At 37.0% G+C, this 20,359-nt stretch overlaps 1 protein-coding gene and 1 long non-coding RNA gene across 3 annotated transcripts in view; one reads left to right on the top strand and one right to left on the bottom strand.

Moving 5' to 3' along the window:
• Positions 1-2,751: 2,751 nt before the first annotated feature.
• LOC144195847 (uncharacterized) lies at positions 2,752-19,595 on the top strand. 2 transcript variants are annotated; one of them, XR_013326170.1, is made up of 4 exons: positions 2,752-2,927; positions 11,471-11,583; positions 18,561-18,790; positions 18,858-19,595. It is a non-coding gene; the product is annotated as an uncharacterized LOC144195847 (long non-coding RNA). The 2 variants fall into 2 exon arrangements; XR_013326169.1 differs by lacking the exon at positions 11,471-11,583 and having other exon boundaries at positions 2,754-2,927.
• LOC144195846 (cotranscriptional regulator ARB2A homolog) overlaps positions 14,192-20,359 on the bottom strand; it is a 124,548-nt gene continuing 118,380 nt past the window's right edge. The window contains exon 11 of the mRNA XM_077715700.1: positions 14,192-15,980. Within this exon, the coding sequence (XP_077571826.1) occupies positions 15,820-15,980 (161 nt within the window). The 3' untranslated portion in view covers positions 14,192-15,819. The remainder of the gene's footprint in view (positions 15,981-20,359) is intronic.

The following is a 20,359-nucleotide window of genomic DNA, read 5'->3' as shown; positions in this document are numbered from 1 at the left end:
TTTTAAAAAAAAGTTTTTACGCAAGCAGCTGTGTTATTTCACGTTTGAAGTGTATTATCTTGACGTGGACCTTGATTTTAGCGAATTTTTAGGACGTATGTGCAATGCTTTTTTGAAATTATTTTTTTAGGGGGGATGTTTTACTGATTATGACGACCGTTTGATCGCTGGCAATCAAAGTAATTGATTGATAACATTTTTTTAAAGGGATAGAACAGTGGGAAGACTGTTAATGTGTGTGTATGTTTAGTTTAACTTTTGTAAATTATAATTCCATGGCGAAAGTGTGCCCAATATAAAACAGGTAGTTTAAAAACTAAGCAAATCATGGCTGGTGTGCGATTTAAAAAAAACACCAACGTCAACGTTAAGTGTATTTACACAAACATTCTTGTAATACCACGTCACGTGCCAGCCCAACCGTGCTTTCGAGGATGTCCCTGAACGCACCACAAAGAGACACCTCACTGCGTTAATGTTTGTGCAGGTTGTCATAGCAATGCGTCAGCTGTAGTCATGTTTCATTTCTAAGCATTTGCCGTGCGCGTGCGTAGGTGCACGCGCACACATCCGCTACACTGGCCGTAGATTGCTGCGTAAGCGGATCCTTTTGTGTTGATTTAGGAACACGTTTGCGCTATATAACGTTCAAGGCTGATCATATCATTGCCTGACCGGATAAATAAAGCATTGGGCAAAAGCATTGGGTCAGCTATCGATCCACTTTCTCTCCTCGAGAGAAGGGACGCGGGGGAGGGGGAGATAGAAAGAGAGGGAGAGAGAGAAAGAGAGGAAAAATGGGGAGCCCACTCATTAGCATTCCACAGCCATGGACTAAACGCTGACAACTAACAGAGATATCCAGCTCCACACCGCTGCATGCACTCGCCTTTGTCCTCTCCCCTCCTGGCCCTTCATTTCGCTCTCTCATCACCCTCTTTTCTTTTCTTCTTGCCTTTCCCCTCTGTCCTCTCTCTTTGCTTCTCTTTTGCAGAAGAGCCAGAAACCTCCCCGCAAAGAAAAAAAAGGAGGAGAGCAATGAGAAGGAGGGGTGATGTTGTAAAAGCTGTGCAGAAGTGACAGCACTAAGCGCAGCGGATTTAGTCGGGACAGATACAATTGTGTGTGACTTGACAAAATAGAAGGCGGGAGACGTTTGGAATTGAAACTGCCATTGTGGGTTATTTTCAACCAGCCAGAAAAAGGGCTATGTTTACTCCACGATCATATGTCTTTTGTGAAGAAGTGGAATGCTTTATTAATTGCTCCATACTTGTCGTGTTGTGATATTGCATCATAGAGAGGGGGGGGGGGGGGAGTTTTTTTTTTCCTTTTCTGGGGCTGACTGGGGGAAATTCATGTTTCAGTGCCTGTGTTGGTGGACTAGGAGGGTTGGCAGGGATTATTCCCTGCCAGACTTCTTAGAAAAAAAATGATTTGACAATTATGGATGTCAATAACAGCCAATTTATCAAATCAAATAAATTCCAGGACTATATACATATTATAACAAGGGTGTCAGACTCGGGTTGGCTCGTGAGCCGCTTTAACGTCAACTCGATTTCACCTGGGCTGGACTATATTAGATATAATATTTAGATTATTTTTTCAATAAATTGATTGAAAGGGGATATTCAGGTTTTTATAGATATAAAAAATGATTATTACATATTTTTAGATCGTAAGAAATGGTTTTTGAACAAAAAACACAAAAAAATGATTTAAAAAATGACAATTATTGTATTAAAAGGGGGAAAATCAGGAAATGTAATATGCATCTATACTCTTCATTTGAATTTCATCCTAAAAGAAAAAGTCAGCACTCATGATTGACTTTACCGGACCACACAAAATAATGCGGCGGACCAGATCTGGCCCCCGGGCCGCCACTTTGACACTGGTGTAATGTAGTATTACTTCTTCATAACGACCAGTTGTTAATCTTCTGATTTTCCCAGTAAACATAAAACACCAAATAATTTGTTGAAGTATTTCTTTAATATCAATTCATTTTTTAATGACTGCTTGTCCCCACTTCCTTAACATTCATTTTCTGAACCAGTTATCCTCACAAGGATCGCAGGGGTGCTGGAGCTCATCCCGGGTGACTTTGGGAGCGAGGCGGGCACACCCTGGATTGGTGGCCAGCCAATTTCAGACTCCCCCAACATGATATATAAAAATAAGTCATCCTTAACATAATATCACACGCAATGTAACAAATTATTTCTCAGACCCAAGTTATTATTTGTAAAAAAGTGTACAAAAGTTAAGCATAACTTTATGACAAAGCTATCAAGCGATTGGTCAAGGTGGACTCACACATGCATAATCACCTAGAAGCTATACATCTCAACCAAATGACGACAGGATGTTATGTGCTGTGGTAGTTATTAAATAAAGTTTATAGTGAATGAATGCCTTCAGTCCAAATGGATTGCACGTCTATTACCGTCAAGGGCAGTGGTGCATTGACAGCTCTTCATATAACGCTAATTTCTCTAGCAAGTTTTCACCCCTCCCACTGTCACCCCCTTCAATCCTCCTGCAATGTGTGCGCTGCATTGTTGTTTTAAAATATGCATGTCTCCCCGGAATGCCAGTCACGGGTCCAAACTTTGTGTCCCCACCTCCCACATGATGAAATGACGCCCCCCCTCCAAAACACACACACACACACACACACACACACACACACACACACACACACACACACACACACACACACACACACACACACACAAGCACACACACAAGCACTTTTTTTCCAAAGTGGGCTCAAACAAAATGTCTCAATCTTCACTCTTGTTCCCGTTTGAGAACTAACACTTGTGGATGTGGGACACAAACCTTCACCTATAAAATTGACAATTTTACAAATGGCAGTAGGCTACGAAAATCCAACTGGGTGTGAAAATGCGAAATGAGTAAGACTTTTTATATTATTTATTATTATTATATGTATATGTATATGTATATATATATATATATATATATATATATATATATATATATATATATATATATATATATATATATATATATATATATATATATATATATATATATATATATATATATATATATATATATATATATATATATATATATATATATATATATATATATATATATATATATATATATATATATATATATATATATATATATATATATATATATATATATATATATATATATATATATAATCTTTTTCTTCGGTGTTTTGATGTGCGTCCGTGTAAGTGTTATTTTGTGGGTGAAATGGTGGAACAATTTAAAAGCTGGGATGGAGATACTCTCTGTTTAGGGTGTTGACAGAGATTGCTGCAATGAATTTTTTGGTGTGCACTTATTTAAACAGTGGATGATTACTGTGTAGGTGACGTAGTCCGAAGCGGAAGTGGAACTTTCCCTATCATGCGATGACGTAAAACGTTTTGCACGTGACTTAAAGTGCATTTTGATCACCTATGCTGGGATACCTGTTGATATAACTTTCATCTCGTTATAAGATATCATCAAAATGAGTCTATATCTCTGTTGCAATATATGAACCATAAAATGAGTTTGTTTAGTAATGTTTTTTCCTTTAAAACCTTGATAATTGAAGATGTTCAACTCAAAGCCTCACGCGGGGATACTTTCAGTGAATTCACTCATTTCTGAATTTTTGAATATAGTTTTTTGGGGTATTTTTCATATATAGAGCACGGTGTTATCATCATCATATGCATGCATGCATGTCATTTTCAATTGTAGTCAAAATAATTACTCATCTGGTTATTCATCACATGCAAAATTACTACATAACTACGGTTTTCTTTTAATTTTTGGTCATTACATCTTTATTTAAAATCCCTGCATGGGCTATATCACCCCACCGTGGACACCCCCACCAACACCACCACACACATACCGCCACAGTGACTATATAGAAGACCCCCCACTCCTCATTTCCCTTAAAGAACTCTAATCTGAGCCCAGTGGTGAAAATGCATGCGCGTGTGTTGTGTGAAGAAGAGAGGGGGAGAGAGTGGGGGTCGAGAGATAGAGAGAGAGAGAGAAAAGGGGGAACAGGGGAGAGTATAGAAAGGGTGATGAAGAGGGTGGGAGGAGGAGGAGGAGGGGAGTGCTTGGGAGGTAGAGCGGAGTGGCCCTCACTCTCTCTCTCCCTCTGCTGAGTGACACGACCCCTCTCTTCTCTTCAAAGGCCACGCACACATCTGCGCATGCGCATCTCATTTGAATGGAAGCTGCTCGCTGGTGTTTCCCCCACATCCAAATAAATGCGGCGATATTGGATTCAGGTGGGCATTGAATAGTCCCCATCTTGGTGCATCCACTCTTAGATTCGGTCCAATGGCCCCCCACGCCACTCACACAACACCCCGCGACCCCCACCCATCTTCCAAATTCATTTGCATCCAGTGATTATATCTGTAATGAATAGCTGGCACCGTGTTATGCAGTTATTGGGGGTCTTATTTAGACGGACGGCCAGCAGAGTGGACACTGCACTAAAAGGTCACCCGTTTCCTTCATGTCACTGTGGCAGGGGGGTTATTTCCATTGCATATTTTATATATAATATAATAATTCACAAAGCTGCCACATTGAGATATTAATGCAATTTTGATGGTGGACAGCTGGTGTAAAAGTACTATGAATCCAGTTTGATACAGCCTACATAATCTGCAAGTGCATATTTTGCATGTGAATCTACATGTTTTTGTCACTCTTTACACTAAATAAGCACACTTACATGAAGGAAAGTAAATGTGTTTTAGACCAGAATCATTTAGAATATTTTTATGGGCATTTTAACACAACTTGTGAGAAAAATATTCATTTCAAAGCCTTTTTTGCTGGCGATTTTTTTCTTGCTTTATAAAGATCTCCAAGTCACGTGTATTTGGTTCACTTTTCATTTTTGAATCCATTCCTACTTTATTTCCCATAATTTACTGTTCCATATATAAAACTAGTACATCTTAAAATCGCTGCATTTAACTCCATAACAGTATATCATTTTACATTTAAACATGTTGAAAGTATTTAGTGCAGTTTTCCTGGAGTGTAAAAAAATAATAATTTTACAAGGAGTCTCAGAATTGAAACAATAACTTTATAATACAATTACCAAGTCCCAGTGGTCGTAATATTAGGTACACCTGCACGATGAGATTCAATAGTGTAATGTTGTAAAGTTCTTGGCTAGAGTTGCAAGCTGGGAATTGACACTGCCCTTTCACTCTTTTTTTCTTTCCTTCCTTCCTGTGTTTGTCATTTTTTTATTTCTCTGTCTTTCTCGTCAGTGTGTGAGTCCCTCCTTACACTCATTCGGGCTGTTATTGTTGCTATCTTTGTTTGCTAGATGGCGCCCTCCCTTAGGGGGACCCTCTGACATTGGAGCCGATGTGTACAGCTCGTCTCTCCATCAACTTTATATTTTCATTAATATTCTTATTTTAGGGGTGTAAACACCACCAAACTATTAATATATTTGTTTTATTTTTATTTTGTATGAACATTAGTATTCTTTTTTTATGAAAACATTTTTGAACCAGCTGCAACTTTAACTTTAATGTGAACTTCTCAAAAAACGATTGAGTTTATTGTTATTTTTCTTTAAATCTTGCATGATTTAGCGTACTTATTTCTAACGTGAATTTTGTCAAAAATACTAGATTTAGGTTGAAAGTAATTGACAATACAAATCTATTTTTAATACTATTCTAACAATGCAACATATATTTTAATTCAAGGTAATAGTATGCATTCCAATATTTTTTTATCATTTTTCAAAAATGATATCAGATTGTTCTCCATTTTATATGAAGGAATAATTTTAGTACTGTTTTGGTGGCAAATGAAACCTAAAAAAAAAAACAAGTGAGTTCCAATTGTTCATCACGTCGATCAAGTGTTTATAACTTTTGTTTTATTATGAGTTTAAATAGTAAATCTACTTCTACTCGTTGACTTTGAATTAAATAGCAATTCGTTGCATGTGTGACGTTGATGGATGTGGTGGAGATTCTGCTGCGGTTATATTTTAAAAAGAGAATAAATACAACAATAAAATAAATGACTTGCAGGAGAAGACCAAGATTTAATAAAGAAATCCATATATTTTGGTCAGCAGACGCACTTTTTTTTCATTAATGTTTGTTGAATATCTCTTACAGAAAAGCCCATTCAAACAAAGGTAGATAAAAAAAAACAAAGTGGTTGATATGTATTTAATCAAACCAAGATTTGTATTATTTATTGCTTGTTTCACATGAAGGATGAACTTCCTCGCACTGCACAAAAAGTCTATTATTATTATTTTTTATCAGGAGCACGAAGTTGTCTTTTAAAACTGCATTCCTTCATATTTCCCCTTTTAGCTGATGAACCTCTTACAGGTGCATCGCTATTGTGGACTTTTTATTTTTTGTTTTGATTTTGTCCTCCAATAAATCCATTCAAAAAGCTCCATTAAAACAAACTTGATAAGCAAAGTTAAGACATTTGAATTTAGGTTAGTTCTGGTTTAATTTAGTTTTAAGAGATCATCATTATTAGACCAAGTGTGTGGTTTGTATTTTCATTTAAAAATTCACCTGCAGATAAGGTTGAAAACCCCCTCACCCAGATCTGTGTGGTCCCAAAATCATGTCAAAGCACGGCCCACTCTCTCTGCAGAACCACTTTACTTCCAGAATACAATTTCGTCGTTAATATTTGTAGTCCTCTCGTCTTTTTGGGGGGTTTGTTTTTCCTACTTAACAAGCCTTCAAACTGACACTTGCGAAAAATGCCCTCCAGGCAAAGGGCGGACTTTGGGTTCAATTACGGCGGAATAATACATGTGCGATGACCACAGTGGCCGACTAAATAAATAATGGGAGAAAAAAAGTCTCTTTCTTTGTTTTATTGAAAGCTCTTTGTGTGCATCTCCGCCATCAATGTCATCCCAGGCTTATTAAAGTACTTAATACCTATCGTCTCTAATTCAATCCATTTTTGACATTCCTTTCTTTCCCTCCTCTTAATCGAATTTGCCACATTTAAGCTGCCTGCCGCGTGGATTTGGGAGCTCACAAAGCGGCCATTTGGGCTCTATATATCCTCGCGGAGTGACAGCGAATTCGGAGGTTTGTCGTCATTCCTTAAGTAGAAAACAAGATATTTTTTGAGCCACAGTGGGATTTCGACGCATTAAAATATCTCACTGCTCTACTGTGATAAAAAAAGAAGGTAGAGGAGGATTGGCGTTGGGCGTTGGAAGTAACTTGCTGTCTGTCAGCGTGCTTAGCGGCGCACTGATATGGACGCTGGCTGCACATGCAGCAGCCTCATCTCTTGGGCTTTTAATTAACAAGCTGTCTCAAAGCTTCAGCACAGCTCCATCAAGCAGCACCCCCACACTAACCGACACCCCTACAGCACCCACGAATCGGGGAAAGTTGATGGAGAGGAGAAAAAAAACTGAATAATGCAGATTTTGGAGACTGAATACACTACAAATAGTTATTCGTCCATTCTTTCATGCCAAATAGTGTTATGCATTAATAAGGATAGTTATATATATATATATATATATATATATATATATATATATATATATATATATATATATATATATATATATATATATATATATATATATATATATATATATATATATATATATATATATATATATATATATATATATATATATATATATATATATATATATATATATATATATATATATATATATATATATATATATATATATATATATATATATATATATATATATATATATATATTATATTATTATATATGTGTGTGTGTGTGAATTTTAGTTACACTACATTTGTGATAAAGTATTGAGTTGAAGGAAACAGGAAAAAAAAAAAAACAGAGGTTTCTTTGTCAATCCATCTCTTGCTTATGAAGCGGCCCAGGCTGAGGTAATGTGATAGCAAGGCGAGGTCACCAAGGAGGTGGGTGGGGTCGCTGTCCATGGTGCTGCGTCCACCGGACTTCTTGGATATTCGCATCACTTTGGACAGGACAAGTTAGAAATCGATGCGACGGAGTAACAAGACTGCTCTGACAAGTCAACACATCCTGCTAATAAAACTGTGGAGCGATCTGAGTGGTGTATTCGGATGTTGGAGGTACTCGGGGAGAATTTTGCTTTCAATTATTTCGTGAATAAATTAGGGAAATCATTTAGGGTTTTTGGGGGGTGAGGTTGGTTTAGTATAAGTAAAATAACACACAACATTAATCAAAACACTGCAGCAATAAATATCTGGCCATTTAAAAAGGTCATTTTCAAGAGTTCTTGAAGTTCTGAAATGGACTGTTTTATGGAGTTAAAACTCAGTCTTGAAGTTGTGCTGTGTTTATTGATTATCTTAGAAAATAAGCACGTACACACACGCGCGCACACACACAAACACACACGTATTAACATTTTTTTAAAGATTTAATCCATACAAAATCTATTTCTTTCATCAATCAGCTTATCACTCACAAAAGGAACAACATTATGTCTTTTTGTTAGTTTATTTTTAACAACTTTTAAAAAGCACCGGAATAAATGTTGTATATTTGTAAGTGAAAAAAACCCAAAACAAATAGAAAACTGAACAAATGGGAATAAATTATTCGAGAGAAGCTATGCATAACAGGACAGGGCCCTATTTTTTTGAAGCAAGAATTTGTGTTCATGGTAAATTAAAACGTATTTGAAGCCCATTCTCTTTTTCTGCAGAGAAAATGAACTTATATCATTTTTAAAAATAATAACCCCCCATTTTCACGTTTTTTACTTACAGTGGTTTAACTTAACAAGTATTATATTTCTTAATAAATATTATATCCACCTACATCTTATATGAAATTAAGAATTTCCTCTGGTGCCCCCCCCCCCCCCCCACCATTTTCAGTTGCATGAGTTGTTTTGGTTTTATTATAAAACTAATTATATATATGTATATATTTATTATTGCTGATTTCAAATCTGACATCCTTTTTGCTTCTCATTTGATACTCATAATTCAAAATCATTATCAACATTAGCCTCATATAGTTAACAATTTTTCACATATTGCCATGGAAACACGTCACATTCTGTATTTTCTATATCCTGTTGTCTAAAAGGTGACAGAACATGTATTATTTGCTACATATTGTTCCTTTTTTGAGCAATATTCTTGGCAGCCATACTCAATTATTCATTCTCCGAAACACATATCCTCACATGGGTGCCGGGGGTGCTGGAGGATGGCAGTGGTGCAATACTTTTACATTCCAACAACAACAAAAAACTAGATTTGCAAAACAACTCTAATTTAGAGGAGCAAAAAAGGTCAGATTTTTATTCAGCACTTTCGAATAGATTTATTCATTTTCTGCATTACTTACCTCACAACGGCCCCGGGGGGTGCTGGAGCCAGTTATCTATCAAAATAGTTTGTTGACCAATTTAGCAATGATTTAAATATATAGTAACAGTATCATTTTCCTTTAGCAATGATTTAAATATACTGCAACAGTAGCATTTTCCTTTCCCCCATTCAAACACATACATTTTCACTAAGTTTGTACCAAATCTCCCTTATTAGCCCATCACTGTTCACCCCCTAGAGTAGGTTTCCTTCCTACTCCTTTAACTTATTTCCCAATTGTTTCACTTTCATGGCGAGCATTAAAGCAAACTGTCCATTCGCAGTGCAGAAATAAATAAATTGATTAAACATTCTGCCAATCTGTCAGCGCCTGACAGCTTTTGCTGCGGGGATAAACAGCAATAAAGTAGAGTTGGCTGGACCACTACCACACACACACACACACACACACGCATACACACACACGCACGCACGCACACACCCACACACCCTATCCTATCATCGCCAGATTCTCTTCTTCCTCGTCTTTCATCCTCCCTGCTGACTCAGGTGACAAACACAATGAGGGACATTAGAATGGCTGATAGAGGAAAGAAGTGGGGTGGGGGGTGGGGGGTGGGGGGTGGGGGGTGAGACCCGGGCGGGGGCAAGCCGCCGGGCTGCGGGCCCTTTAATAACACACGTATATTAAGTCGCTTAACCACGGAGATTCCAAACCTCGCTTGAGAAGCATGCGAAGGGAGAAGCGTGAAATGCGCATCCAAACACGCGCGCAGTCTGAATGGCAATAAGTTCATCTTTTTTTTTTTTTTGCCCACCGTGATGAAGAGGAGGGTGACCCCCCTCCCCCTCTTCCTCACTCCAATAATAACTTCTTTAAGCCACGCGCGACGTGTTGATCCACGGAGGGTTGCGTTCAAGTGAAGAATTTAATTGATAAAAATGATTAATATTTTTCTTTTTTTAATAAAAGTGTGCTGAAATTTCAACATATTTGACTAATAATTACCATTGACAGCTATAGATGTCTAATTTATTTCGTTTGATAACCGCCAGGCAAAATTAATTGGACGTTTATGGCTGCCAGTGGCATTAAAATATGATTATTCTCTGCCCTCTTTGTTCAAATGCCTAGGAATTTTATATTTATTTTAGGACTTAAATGGGGAAGATATTGATCACAATTTAATTGGATGGAATTATTTCTGACAGTAGTTCATTATTTCGTTAATCTTAAGAACAATAAAACGTGTATTGCAATTTATTGATCGTTGATACGACATAGATAAGTTTAATTTATGTTTATTACAGTTGTCATATTAATATTGTCTACAGTATGGAATACTTTAGGGACACGTTTGTAATGAACTCACAGACCAATTGAAAAATGTATTACTTTGTATTCATATTAAATAACTAAGCATTCATAGGTTATATTTCGGGAAATTCATCATAAACTTATCATTTGCATGATGATGGAACGAAAATTGTAGAGAAATTCTTCATAGACCAAACATAAACCAAATGAGTTAAATTTAAAACAATGCATTTTCCAAGTAAAGTGATTGTCATCTTCTTTATTTTGAGCGTTAAAACAAATATAAAACAAACCTCTCATTTCGTCATTTACACATTTTTAATATGAAAAACGCATTCATTTCATACACCTTTATAAAGATATTAATTATATTCATCTCATATGTGCATGCTGTTTATTCAAATTCACAAATGTGTTGATTCGGTTTTCAATTAGGTAACAAATGTAAATTGAAACAAATCTGTTTGCTTTAAAGAAAAAAAAGGCAATTCAGATATGAATGATTTCACCTTTTACATTAAATGTCCAATCCACAATTTTGTCTAACCTTTAATATGGTTTAACAAGGTGCATTTTGTTAAATATAAATATTTATCCTTGGAGAAGAAAGACATTGACTCTATCCACATCCTTTCTTTTTACCCCTATTCTTGTTTTTTTTTTTTTTTGTGTCTGCAGACCACCTAAAACCGGATCAAAATCTTCAATAAGTAATTTCCCCAAATGTATTTTTTTCTTTTGTCCTTTGTAGTGCAGACAGGAGTGTTGAGGCGCGGCAGAGTATCAGAGGAGGTGTAATTGAGGGGGCGTTGAGGACACCGACCCCGAGAGCTGCTGTTAAAACCAAACCCAGAACGTCACAAGGTTCCACCACCGGACATGATCACAATACCTTAACAGCCTTTCAAATTATTACGTGTTTTGCACCCAAAAATTAATATAAATATATATAGAGGAAGGTATAATATATATGTGTATATATATATGTATATATGTCTATATATGTATATAGATGTGTATATATGTGTATATCTATGTGTATATATGTATATATATGTATATAGATGTGTATATATGTGTATATATATGTATATATATATATGTGTATATATGTATATAGATGTGTATATATGTGTATATATATATGTATATATATGTGTATATATGTATATATATGTATATAGATGTGTATATATATGTGTATATATATGTATATATATATGTGTATATATGTATATAGATGTGTATATATGTATATATATGTATATGTGTATATAGATGTGTATATATGTATATGTATATATATATATATATATATATATATATATATATATATATATATATATATATATATATATATATATATATATATATATATATATATATATATATATATATATATATATATATATATATATATATATATATATATATATATATATATATATATATATATATATATATATATATATATATATATATATATATATATATATATATATAAATATCTTCTGCACTTAAAGCAGTGCCATTGTCCATAATAGACGTCCATTATTTTTCTCTCTAGTGAATAGCTAATCAACAAAAGCTCGAGTTCCAATGGATTGGGCGTCTATTGCCGTCAATGGAAGCCAATGACTTTACGCCGCACCTGTGCATAACTTCTTGTCCCTTGGCTTTTCTATATCTGATTGTTCCTGAGTGATTCCTTATTAGAATATGGAAGCCCTTTTTCCCACTTAAATGGCTTCTCGTGCGAGTCAATGAATATGTAATGAGTTGGAAACAAACCGGCCACTGCACGTGCGCCTCACATTTGGAAATATAAACAGGATCATGCGTAAAATGTATAGTTTGGGCTACAGTTTGGCTTCCGAGGAGGCATTTTTTGGAAATCTCACTCTCGATGGACAGTGGATTGAATTGACGAGTGGGCGAGCTGGGGAGGAGGTGAGAGAAGAAGAAAGAGCGTTTCTTGCACTCCTGCTTGTTCAAGATATTTTCCTTTAGTAGGCCCGATAAAACATTGATTGTTGCAGTTAGTTGACCCGTAAAATTTGGGGGTTACTTTCTTCCTCGGAGCTGAGCATATCATTATGCAAATAGTGACGTGACAGTGATCCGCACTAGTATTTGTATGCGAGTGTGTGTATGTGTGTGTGTCAGAGGGGTGACATTCCAACTGCTAAGGCGAGAGTTCATCTTGAGAGGGGATGGTGATCTTGCACACACACACGTACCCCCCCCCCCCCCCCCCCACGCACACATGCACACACACACACGCACAGACACACACACACACACACACACACACACACAGAGGGCCGGTGCAAGCAAGCGTGACAACAACTCACTCCACGGAATCAAACAATTGAAATATCAAACGGCAGAAAAGTTTTCCATGTCAAACAGTCCTCCACGGGTTCACATTGGGAATTAAACACAGAAGGGGGAGGGTGGAGGGGGGGGATGATGCACTTAAAGGAGTCACATGAGGATTAAATGAGGCGTCGTTTCAATGCAAGGATTAAGACCTGACAAGTTGACGTGCTAATAAATTGAGCCAAAATGGCGTCCGTATGAATTTTTGGGGAGGGAATATATTGTCATGATTTAGTGCGAGTGAAGTGTGTGAGGTGAAGCTGACTTGTACAGTAATGAATGGAAACCAAATGAAAAGGTTCATTGAAGGGGCGTTTAAAGACCTCATTGGAGGAAAATAAATGATTTAGTTGGGCGAATAATGCCCAATTGGACAAATTTGAAAGCAGAATTGGATGTTTTTCTTTGGAAAAAATATCTGCGATCGGCTGGCCACCGATTCAGGGCTCCAGGACCCCCATGACCCTAATGAGGATAAAGTGGTTCAGGAAATTAGAGAGAATTAAATCATTTTGGTGGACATCAAGGCCCCAAAACAAGGGTGTGCAAACCGGTCCTCGAGGGCCGCTGTGGGTGCAGGTTTTTGTTCTAACCGATGCAGAACAGACAGTTTAACTAATTAGATTTTGGCTGAAACAAGAAGCACCTGACTGCAATCCATTGATTGCACTTCTAGGATACCAGATTGGTGAAAAGTTGTCTGTCTTTCCTTATGGGTTGGAATTAAAACCCGTACCCACTGCGGCCCTTTGTGGAATAGTTTGCTCACCCCTGCTCTAAAAACACATTATAAAAAGGTTCATTCCAATTTTTTGCAATACAATAAAAATATTAATTAAAAACAACATCAAAACAAGCATAAGTCATTGGCTTCCATTGACTGTGACATGCGTTCAGTTCACTAGCAGGGTTGGCTGCAAAAGTTCATTTGCTCTCACGCCTCCCAAATTAAATGAATTGGACTTATTCTGTTGATAAACAGATTTAAATTCATAGCAGAAGAATGAAAAGGGCCACATAATATGATTCCTATCATCATCACTAATGGCGGTGAAAGAGTAAAACTAAATGTATCCAAGTACAACAGAAATGAATGCAAAACTTTATTTCCATCTGAAAAGTTATTACAACCTTTTTCATGAATGTCTTATGACTAATGCAAACTTTAAAGAACTTGTGAAACATTTGAACATAAGTAAATTAAAACATTATCAACATGACCGTGCCATAAAACATGAATGCAGGTATTTTATTAAACAAATACAAAGACTCTTACATGAGAAAAAATGTCTTCCAAGAAACATTGGCAAAATAAATCCTTTTCTTTCTTTGCAAACTGTGCTTTGGATTTTTTCATCTCTACTTCGATCTTACTTTGGCTTTTTATTAGAACCACAGAGCCTTGTTTGTTCCCTCCAGGCAACAATATACAATTATGAAGAATTGGTGAAAAAAAAATGAACCGATTTTTTTCCCTGTGAAAAACAGAAAGACGAGCGCTGCTATCTCAACACCGAAATCATCAAATCAAATAATAAGCAAATGCTTTTTTTTGTTGTTGTTGTAGCTGAAACCAGGAGAGATGGGAATCAAATTAAAAGGAAATTAGGCCTTGAAACCATCAGCCACAGTTGTCTCATTACAGCACAAAGATAATCCTCAAAAGCATTAAACCACACACACATTTCCACACAGACTGGGCGGGCATGAAGGAGAAATAGGATTTCACAGCTAAAAGTTAAACAATAGTCACGACGTGAAGTGAGGGGGGAATAAGGGGAAAGTACATATTTAAGGAAGTGTCTAAGGTATCATGAGATTTAGCGTTGGCTTGAGATTTCACTAATGTCGCCACACATTAAAAGCATATTGCGTTAAGCCTTGAGTGGTTTAGGAAACTTGAGGGAAAAAAAATGTTATCATGTTTGTGTCACATATTCCAGATTATGTGCAAGTGAGCAGTCACTTGTCACATCTAAGAACACAAGAAAATGACTCTAGTGGAGGGGAAAAATAGACATGTACTTTTCTTTAGCATCATTCAGGCTTAGAATTATATTGAGATCTTGGATTTGCAGACATGTGATAGTAGATTTATGTTGAAACGAGATATTCTTTAAATGGTGCTGAATTTATGTCATTTACACAGTTTCCCCTCATTGACTGCCATTAATCGTCTCGTCGTCGCGTGGCCTTCCCAGTCAATACAAATTGGACATGTGGTGTTGGCAATGGAACTAAATCAGGGCTATTGTTTAGACAATGAGTTAAAAGAATTATGACTCATAAAAAAATTAAAAAGCAATCAATCTGAGGTGTACCTCAGGACTCAAGTAACTCGAGAAATGTTAGGTGGCAATTTGCAAATTCAACAGAAAAAAATAAAACTATGAAAACCAGTATTTAAAAACAAATGCAAAAGTTCCCACAACGCAAATTGACATTCCTGCATTGTCTTTTTTAGAATTTGTCCTCTAGTAAAGATTAATGTATGACATTAGCCACTATTGTTATTGTCCTGTCAAGATGGTTCTATGACATTAACTGCTTACTTCCGTCGTAAACATTTGTGTATTTTTAGTTTCTCAAAGCATTTGGAAATTGCCCGACACTTCTCGGCCACGGTAGAAATGACACCCGAGGAGTGAAGTGAGAATCTTAGAAACGCTAGAAAAATACACCAAGAGTCTCCCACTCTCCACACAATTCAGCGTTGTTTTACAACTCGAGGTGTTTGCTTTTGAGGGAGCTGCTGCGAGTGGTAACAATGTTGGACGTCTCTTCTATCTCCTCGTCCTCTTTAGCTTCCATCACTTCACCGAAGAACCTGAAGATGGACTCAAAGCTCATCCAGGAAGTCAACTCGTGCCGTTCTGTGCCTACAGGGATAGATAACACACACACACAAACAGGCTTTAGCTATAAAGAAGCCTTGACTTTGCGTAACATTGCGATCAACCAATGAGCATTTCTCAGGCCTGAAGAATGAGATTCAGGACAAACTCTGACCCGGTGGTCCAATGGGACAGCCTTAATGCACTATCCAAGCAGATAGCTGATAGTCACCAACATTGGTTGGTCTTCTTACCATTTCAGGCCTTCCAAACAAAAGCCTAGTTAGTCACAAAGGACAGACTAAGTGAAACCGGTGGAGCGGTAGGGCTTCAGTCTAAAGAGTCGATTGAGGGAAGTAGAGGGAGAAGTGGGGAGAGGTGATTCCGGGGGTATATCAGGTAGGGTGGTCGTGTCATGGTGCTAGGTTTCTTGATGACCCTGTCTAGGTTAGGCAGTTCCGATGTTGGGTGGAATCTGTTACAAGCACCTCAGTTTCCTTCATTTTCCTCTTTACTCGTGTTACAAGGGCTGGACTTCGACAAATTCCGATTGGAAGGAAAAATATTTTTTGATACTGAATATGCTAGGGGGTCAAATTGTTACCTTTAAAAAGGTGTATGTACTCTCCAGCAACTTGGAAATAAACATTTTTAACTCTTAATACGAACTCTAGCCTGCAAAAGCATACATTTATTAGTACTTTGACTAAGGGATTTATGTTATTCCGGGGCCAGTACTACTGCTATTGATGATGGATAGTAAGTGGTAACTATAACACAAATCATATCAAGCAGGATGGGTGGAATGACAACCAATTCAATCAAATTGAAACAATTGATCAAAAATATCATCTTTAAGATACCCTATTTTGTTCAAAAGAATGTTTTTTTTAATTTGAAAATTAGAAATATTTCACCATACAAAATAACCAAAACTACAAGCATCTGAGACACAGAAAAACCATTTCAGACTTTTGTGGCCTTTGACCTCATTACACTGAAATTCAATTACCTGTTCTATTTCATGTTACAAATATATCTTGCAAGTTTGATCATGATCCCTTAATTCCACCAGAGTTATTTTGAATACAAACATACTTACATTGAGACTGAGATACGTACGTTTATAAATAAGACACACGTCTCTAATAACTAAAACATCAAACTGACTTTGTATTTTTTGCATGCGGTCAAATGTTAAATGTGTACTAATTACCGTGTTAAATTGATTAAAGGCCTTTGAATAAATTCGAATGCAGGCAGACTTTTTAATCTTGGCAAATATCATATTTTTATCCAAAGAAGTGATTCTGTATTGCCACGAGATTGGCCATTTAAAAGCCTAGTACGTAGTATAAATGTTTAATCAAAGCACTCAAGAAAATGTAAGTCAATAAATCATCAAGAAGCTTCCAAATACATGAAATTATCATTAGGGTTTTCCCATTTAAAAGTATAATAATCTTGCTGAATGAATGACCCCGTTCCTTCCCCCTAAAATTTCCCTTCCATTCCAGCATTGTGGAGAAGGAAATAGTTCTAGTGATCCAAAAATAAACAAATGGATAAATAAAACTATTTTGTCTAATTTTATTTCAGTGAAACTCATAATGAATAGATGAATTTATGATTGGGGCTAACAGCGGTCAGTTAAGGTGAATTGGACATCCATTGCCATTAATGGTGACCACAGACTTGATACTAATGTACCTACAAAATTGTATAAAAATTTAAGGTAAATGCTGCAAACTGTTTCAGTTTTATTGCTTATTTTTACTCATTTCCAATGAAATTGCCATTCACACATCAAACAAAATAACCTTGACGCTAGAAACTCAAGATCCTTTGCGACTACCTGTAACTGAACTTTAAAAGACTTCATTTCTTTTCTTTTTCGTCCCAGTGGGAGATTAAATTTTTCCGAGTGAGTGCAGATATTTCGACTCAGGTGTTTACAGACAGAGGAATGAACAAATACGTCCCTGGAAGTTATGTTTTATTTATCTGCATATTTAAACCGTCACTACCTGTACTTGTTTGCGGCGATAAGACTATTGAAAAAGGCTCTCCTAATTTTCTACGGAGGATTAAAAAAGGATAAGCTTTGTATCTAAAATCAGTTCCTGCCATGAGTAGAAAGCGGTAGAAAAGTGCAGTCTTGCTTTCCTTCCTTCTCCATTGTGCAGTTGAGATTGGCTATAAAAAAAGGTAGACTAGAAGGCCGCGGGGATACAATTAGGAAGCACCTTAAAGGATCTCTCGCCGTCAACGAGCCTCCGATGACCACCATGTCGACCCCGTGTTTATTAGACTGACCTGTGCCTGGACGCATTAATAGAGATGCTGTGTGTGTTTGTGTACACGTGAGACTGAAATAGAAGAAACTTCAATGGTTACTACCGTGTTTGTTCAAAGTTGTGTGTTAGAGATTGGGAATGAGGTACGGTTCTAGACCCAAGTCTATGGTCAAATTTAGCCGTCTGGCAATCGTGAGACAAAAACAGCTGAAGTTCTTAGCCCACGTGGCCTTCTAACAATGCTGATCTATCATTTATATCCAATTTAAGGCGAAATGTTGCTCCCGGACTACTTTTGACTTGTGTTTTGTCCTTTTTATCCCTCCAGCCTTAGCGATCAATGCCAAACCACTCTAGCGTTCACCCTGAACTGGCGGTGAACTCCCACGGAATGCCGCCAGGATCTCCACCCTATCCCATCACTTGGGGGTCACCACTGTGCCAATATGCAGATGAGCTCCTGCCCCTCCGATGACTCTGGCCCAAAGCCCTGCCCCTCCAGGTCCGACACGCGCACACATCAGCCGGTCCTGACGCATGAAATGGACCTTTCACAGTGTAAGCGTACCCTTCAATTAATTGTCAAAGTGCGTCACACCTAATGGATGTTGTCATGTGATCATAGATTTACAGGCCGTACCTCGACTGAAAGGCCGGTGGCGAAGTGGTGGGAGCATTACCTCAGCTATGCTACAAATCAATCTAATATCTTTAAAAGATGTGGGGATCAATGCGGTGTCATCCAGCTATATACTTTGTGTAAAGTGACCCCATAAACATGACGTGACGACATTTTAGCGACTGCAGGAAAATGTTTATCAGGAGATAAGTGGAAGTATTTATGGGCAATTAAACTAAAAGACTCAAATAAAATCATAATGTTTTTGTCCCTCACTACAACGAATGACAATGAAAGCTGTTGTAATAAGTGTTGAAGATCCCTCAAAATGTACGAGTCAGAATTTAGTCCTCTGTACAGTCACACAAAATTTTGAAGGTGCTACAATGCACGATTCCACACTTATTTCTTTTTTTTGTAGCCTCATTTGAAGGGTGTTAAGAAAAGAATGTGAGAAGATGGAGGGGGTTGCATTTTAATGTACTGTTTATGAAAGTAATCCTAGTTTTACACTTGTGGGACAATTAATAATTTAAATAACAAAATGCATTACGTGCATCTGGAATATGACTCAACCTCACTTTATATGTTTGTCATTTAAACGTGATCTTCTATTTCCTCTGCCACTCGCAGGAACTATGGAATGTGGAGGTTACATATTTGGGTTCTGTTTTTGATCAAGATAACACAAGAACAAATAAAAGGACTAGACTTAAACTTGAGGAAGATGTTTGTAACATGAAACACAAAGAGTGACATTTTCTCAGTATGGTCCACTAGCTATTATTAATATTTTTAATATTATTTGTTTTTGTACAGGAGATTGTATAACAATTTCATTATACACAGCTGTGTATGATGACAATAAAGGCTTTTGATTTGATTGAACATGTGATGTCAATTTAATGGCTTTGCATTGGCTAAGGGTTCATTCATTCATTCATCTTGTATACGGCGCATCCTCAAAAGAGTTGCGGGGGTTGCTGGAGCCTAACCCAGCTGACTTCAGGTGAAAGGCAGACAACACCCTAGACTGGTCTCCAATTAGTTGTAGGGTACACAGAGAGACAAACGGCCATCCACAGCCACAATCATCCTGCCACCAGCAGGAATCAGGCTTGCACTTGCCTGCACCGAAGTCAGGGGAGTGAACCTCAGCGCCACGAGGCGGCCAATCTATCTCAAAATGACCGGGATTTTTTTCAATGCATTTTGTCTGGCCTTTTTTCTCCCTGCAAACAAAACATTTCAACTCATTCTCTGCCATTAAAGACACCAGAGGTGCAATCCATTTTGAATGAATGGAGCTATTATCTGCTCCCACCCTCTCCAAAGTTGAAATGGATTGGACGTCTGTTGCTGTCAACGACAGGCAACGAGTTGAAATATATCTGAATAGATTACATTTGAATATCGACTAATCAATTCAATTTAACGTGCGGGTAGGAACTAAAATTATTACTGATAAAATGGGAAATATTACCTGCTTATAGTTACTACATTTTTTG

This window comes from Stigmatopora nigra, chromosome 4 (genome assembly GCF_051989575.1).
Source record: "Stigmatopora nigra isolate UIUO_SnigA chromosome 4, RoL_Snig_1.1, whole genome shotgun sequence".
In the NCBI taxonomy this organism is placed as follows: Eukaryota; Metazoa; Chordata; class Actinopteri; order Syngnathiformes; family Syngnathidae; genus Stigmatopora; species Stigmatopora nigra.
Note: the sequence above shows the minus strand (reverse complement) of the source record. Positions and strands in the feature narration are given on the sequence as shown.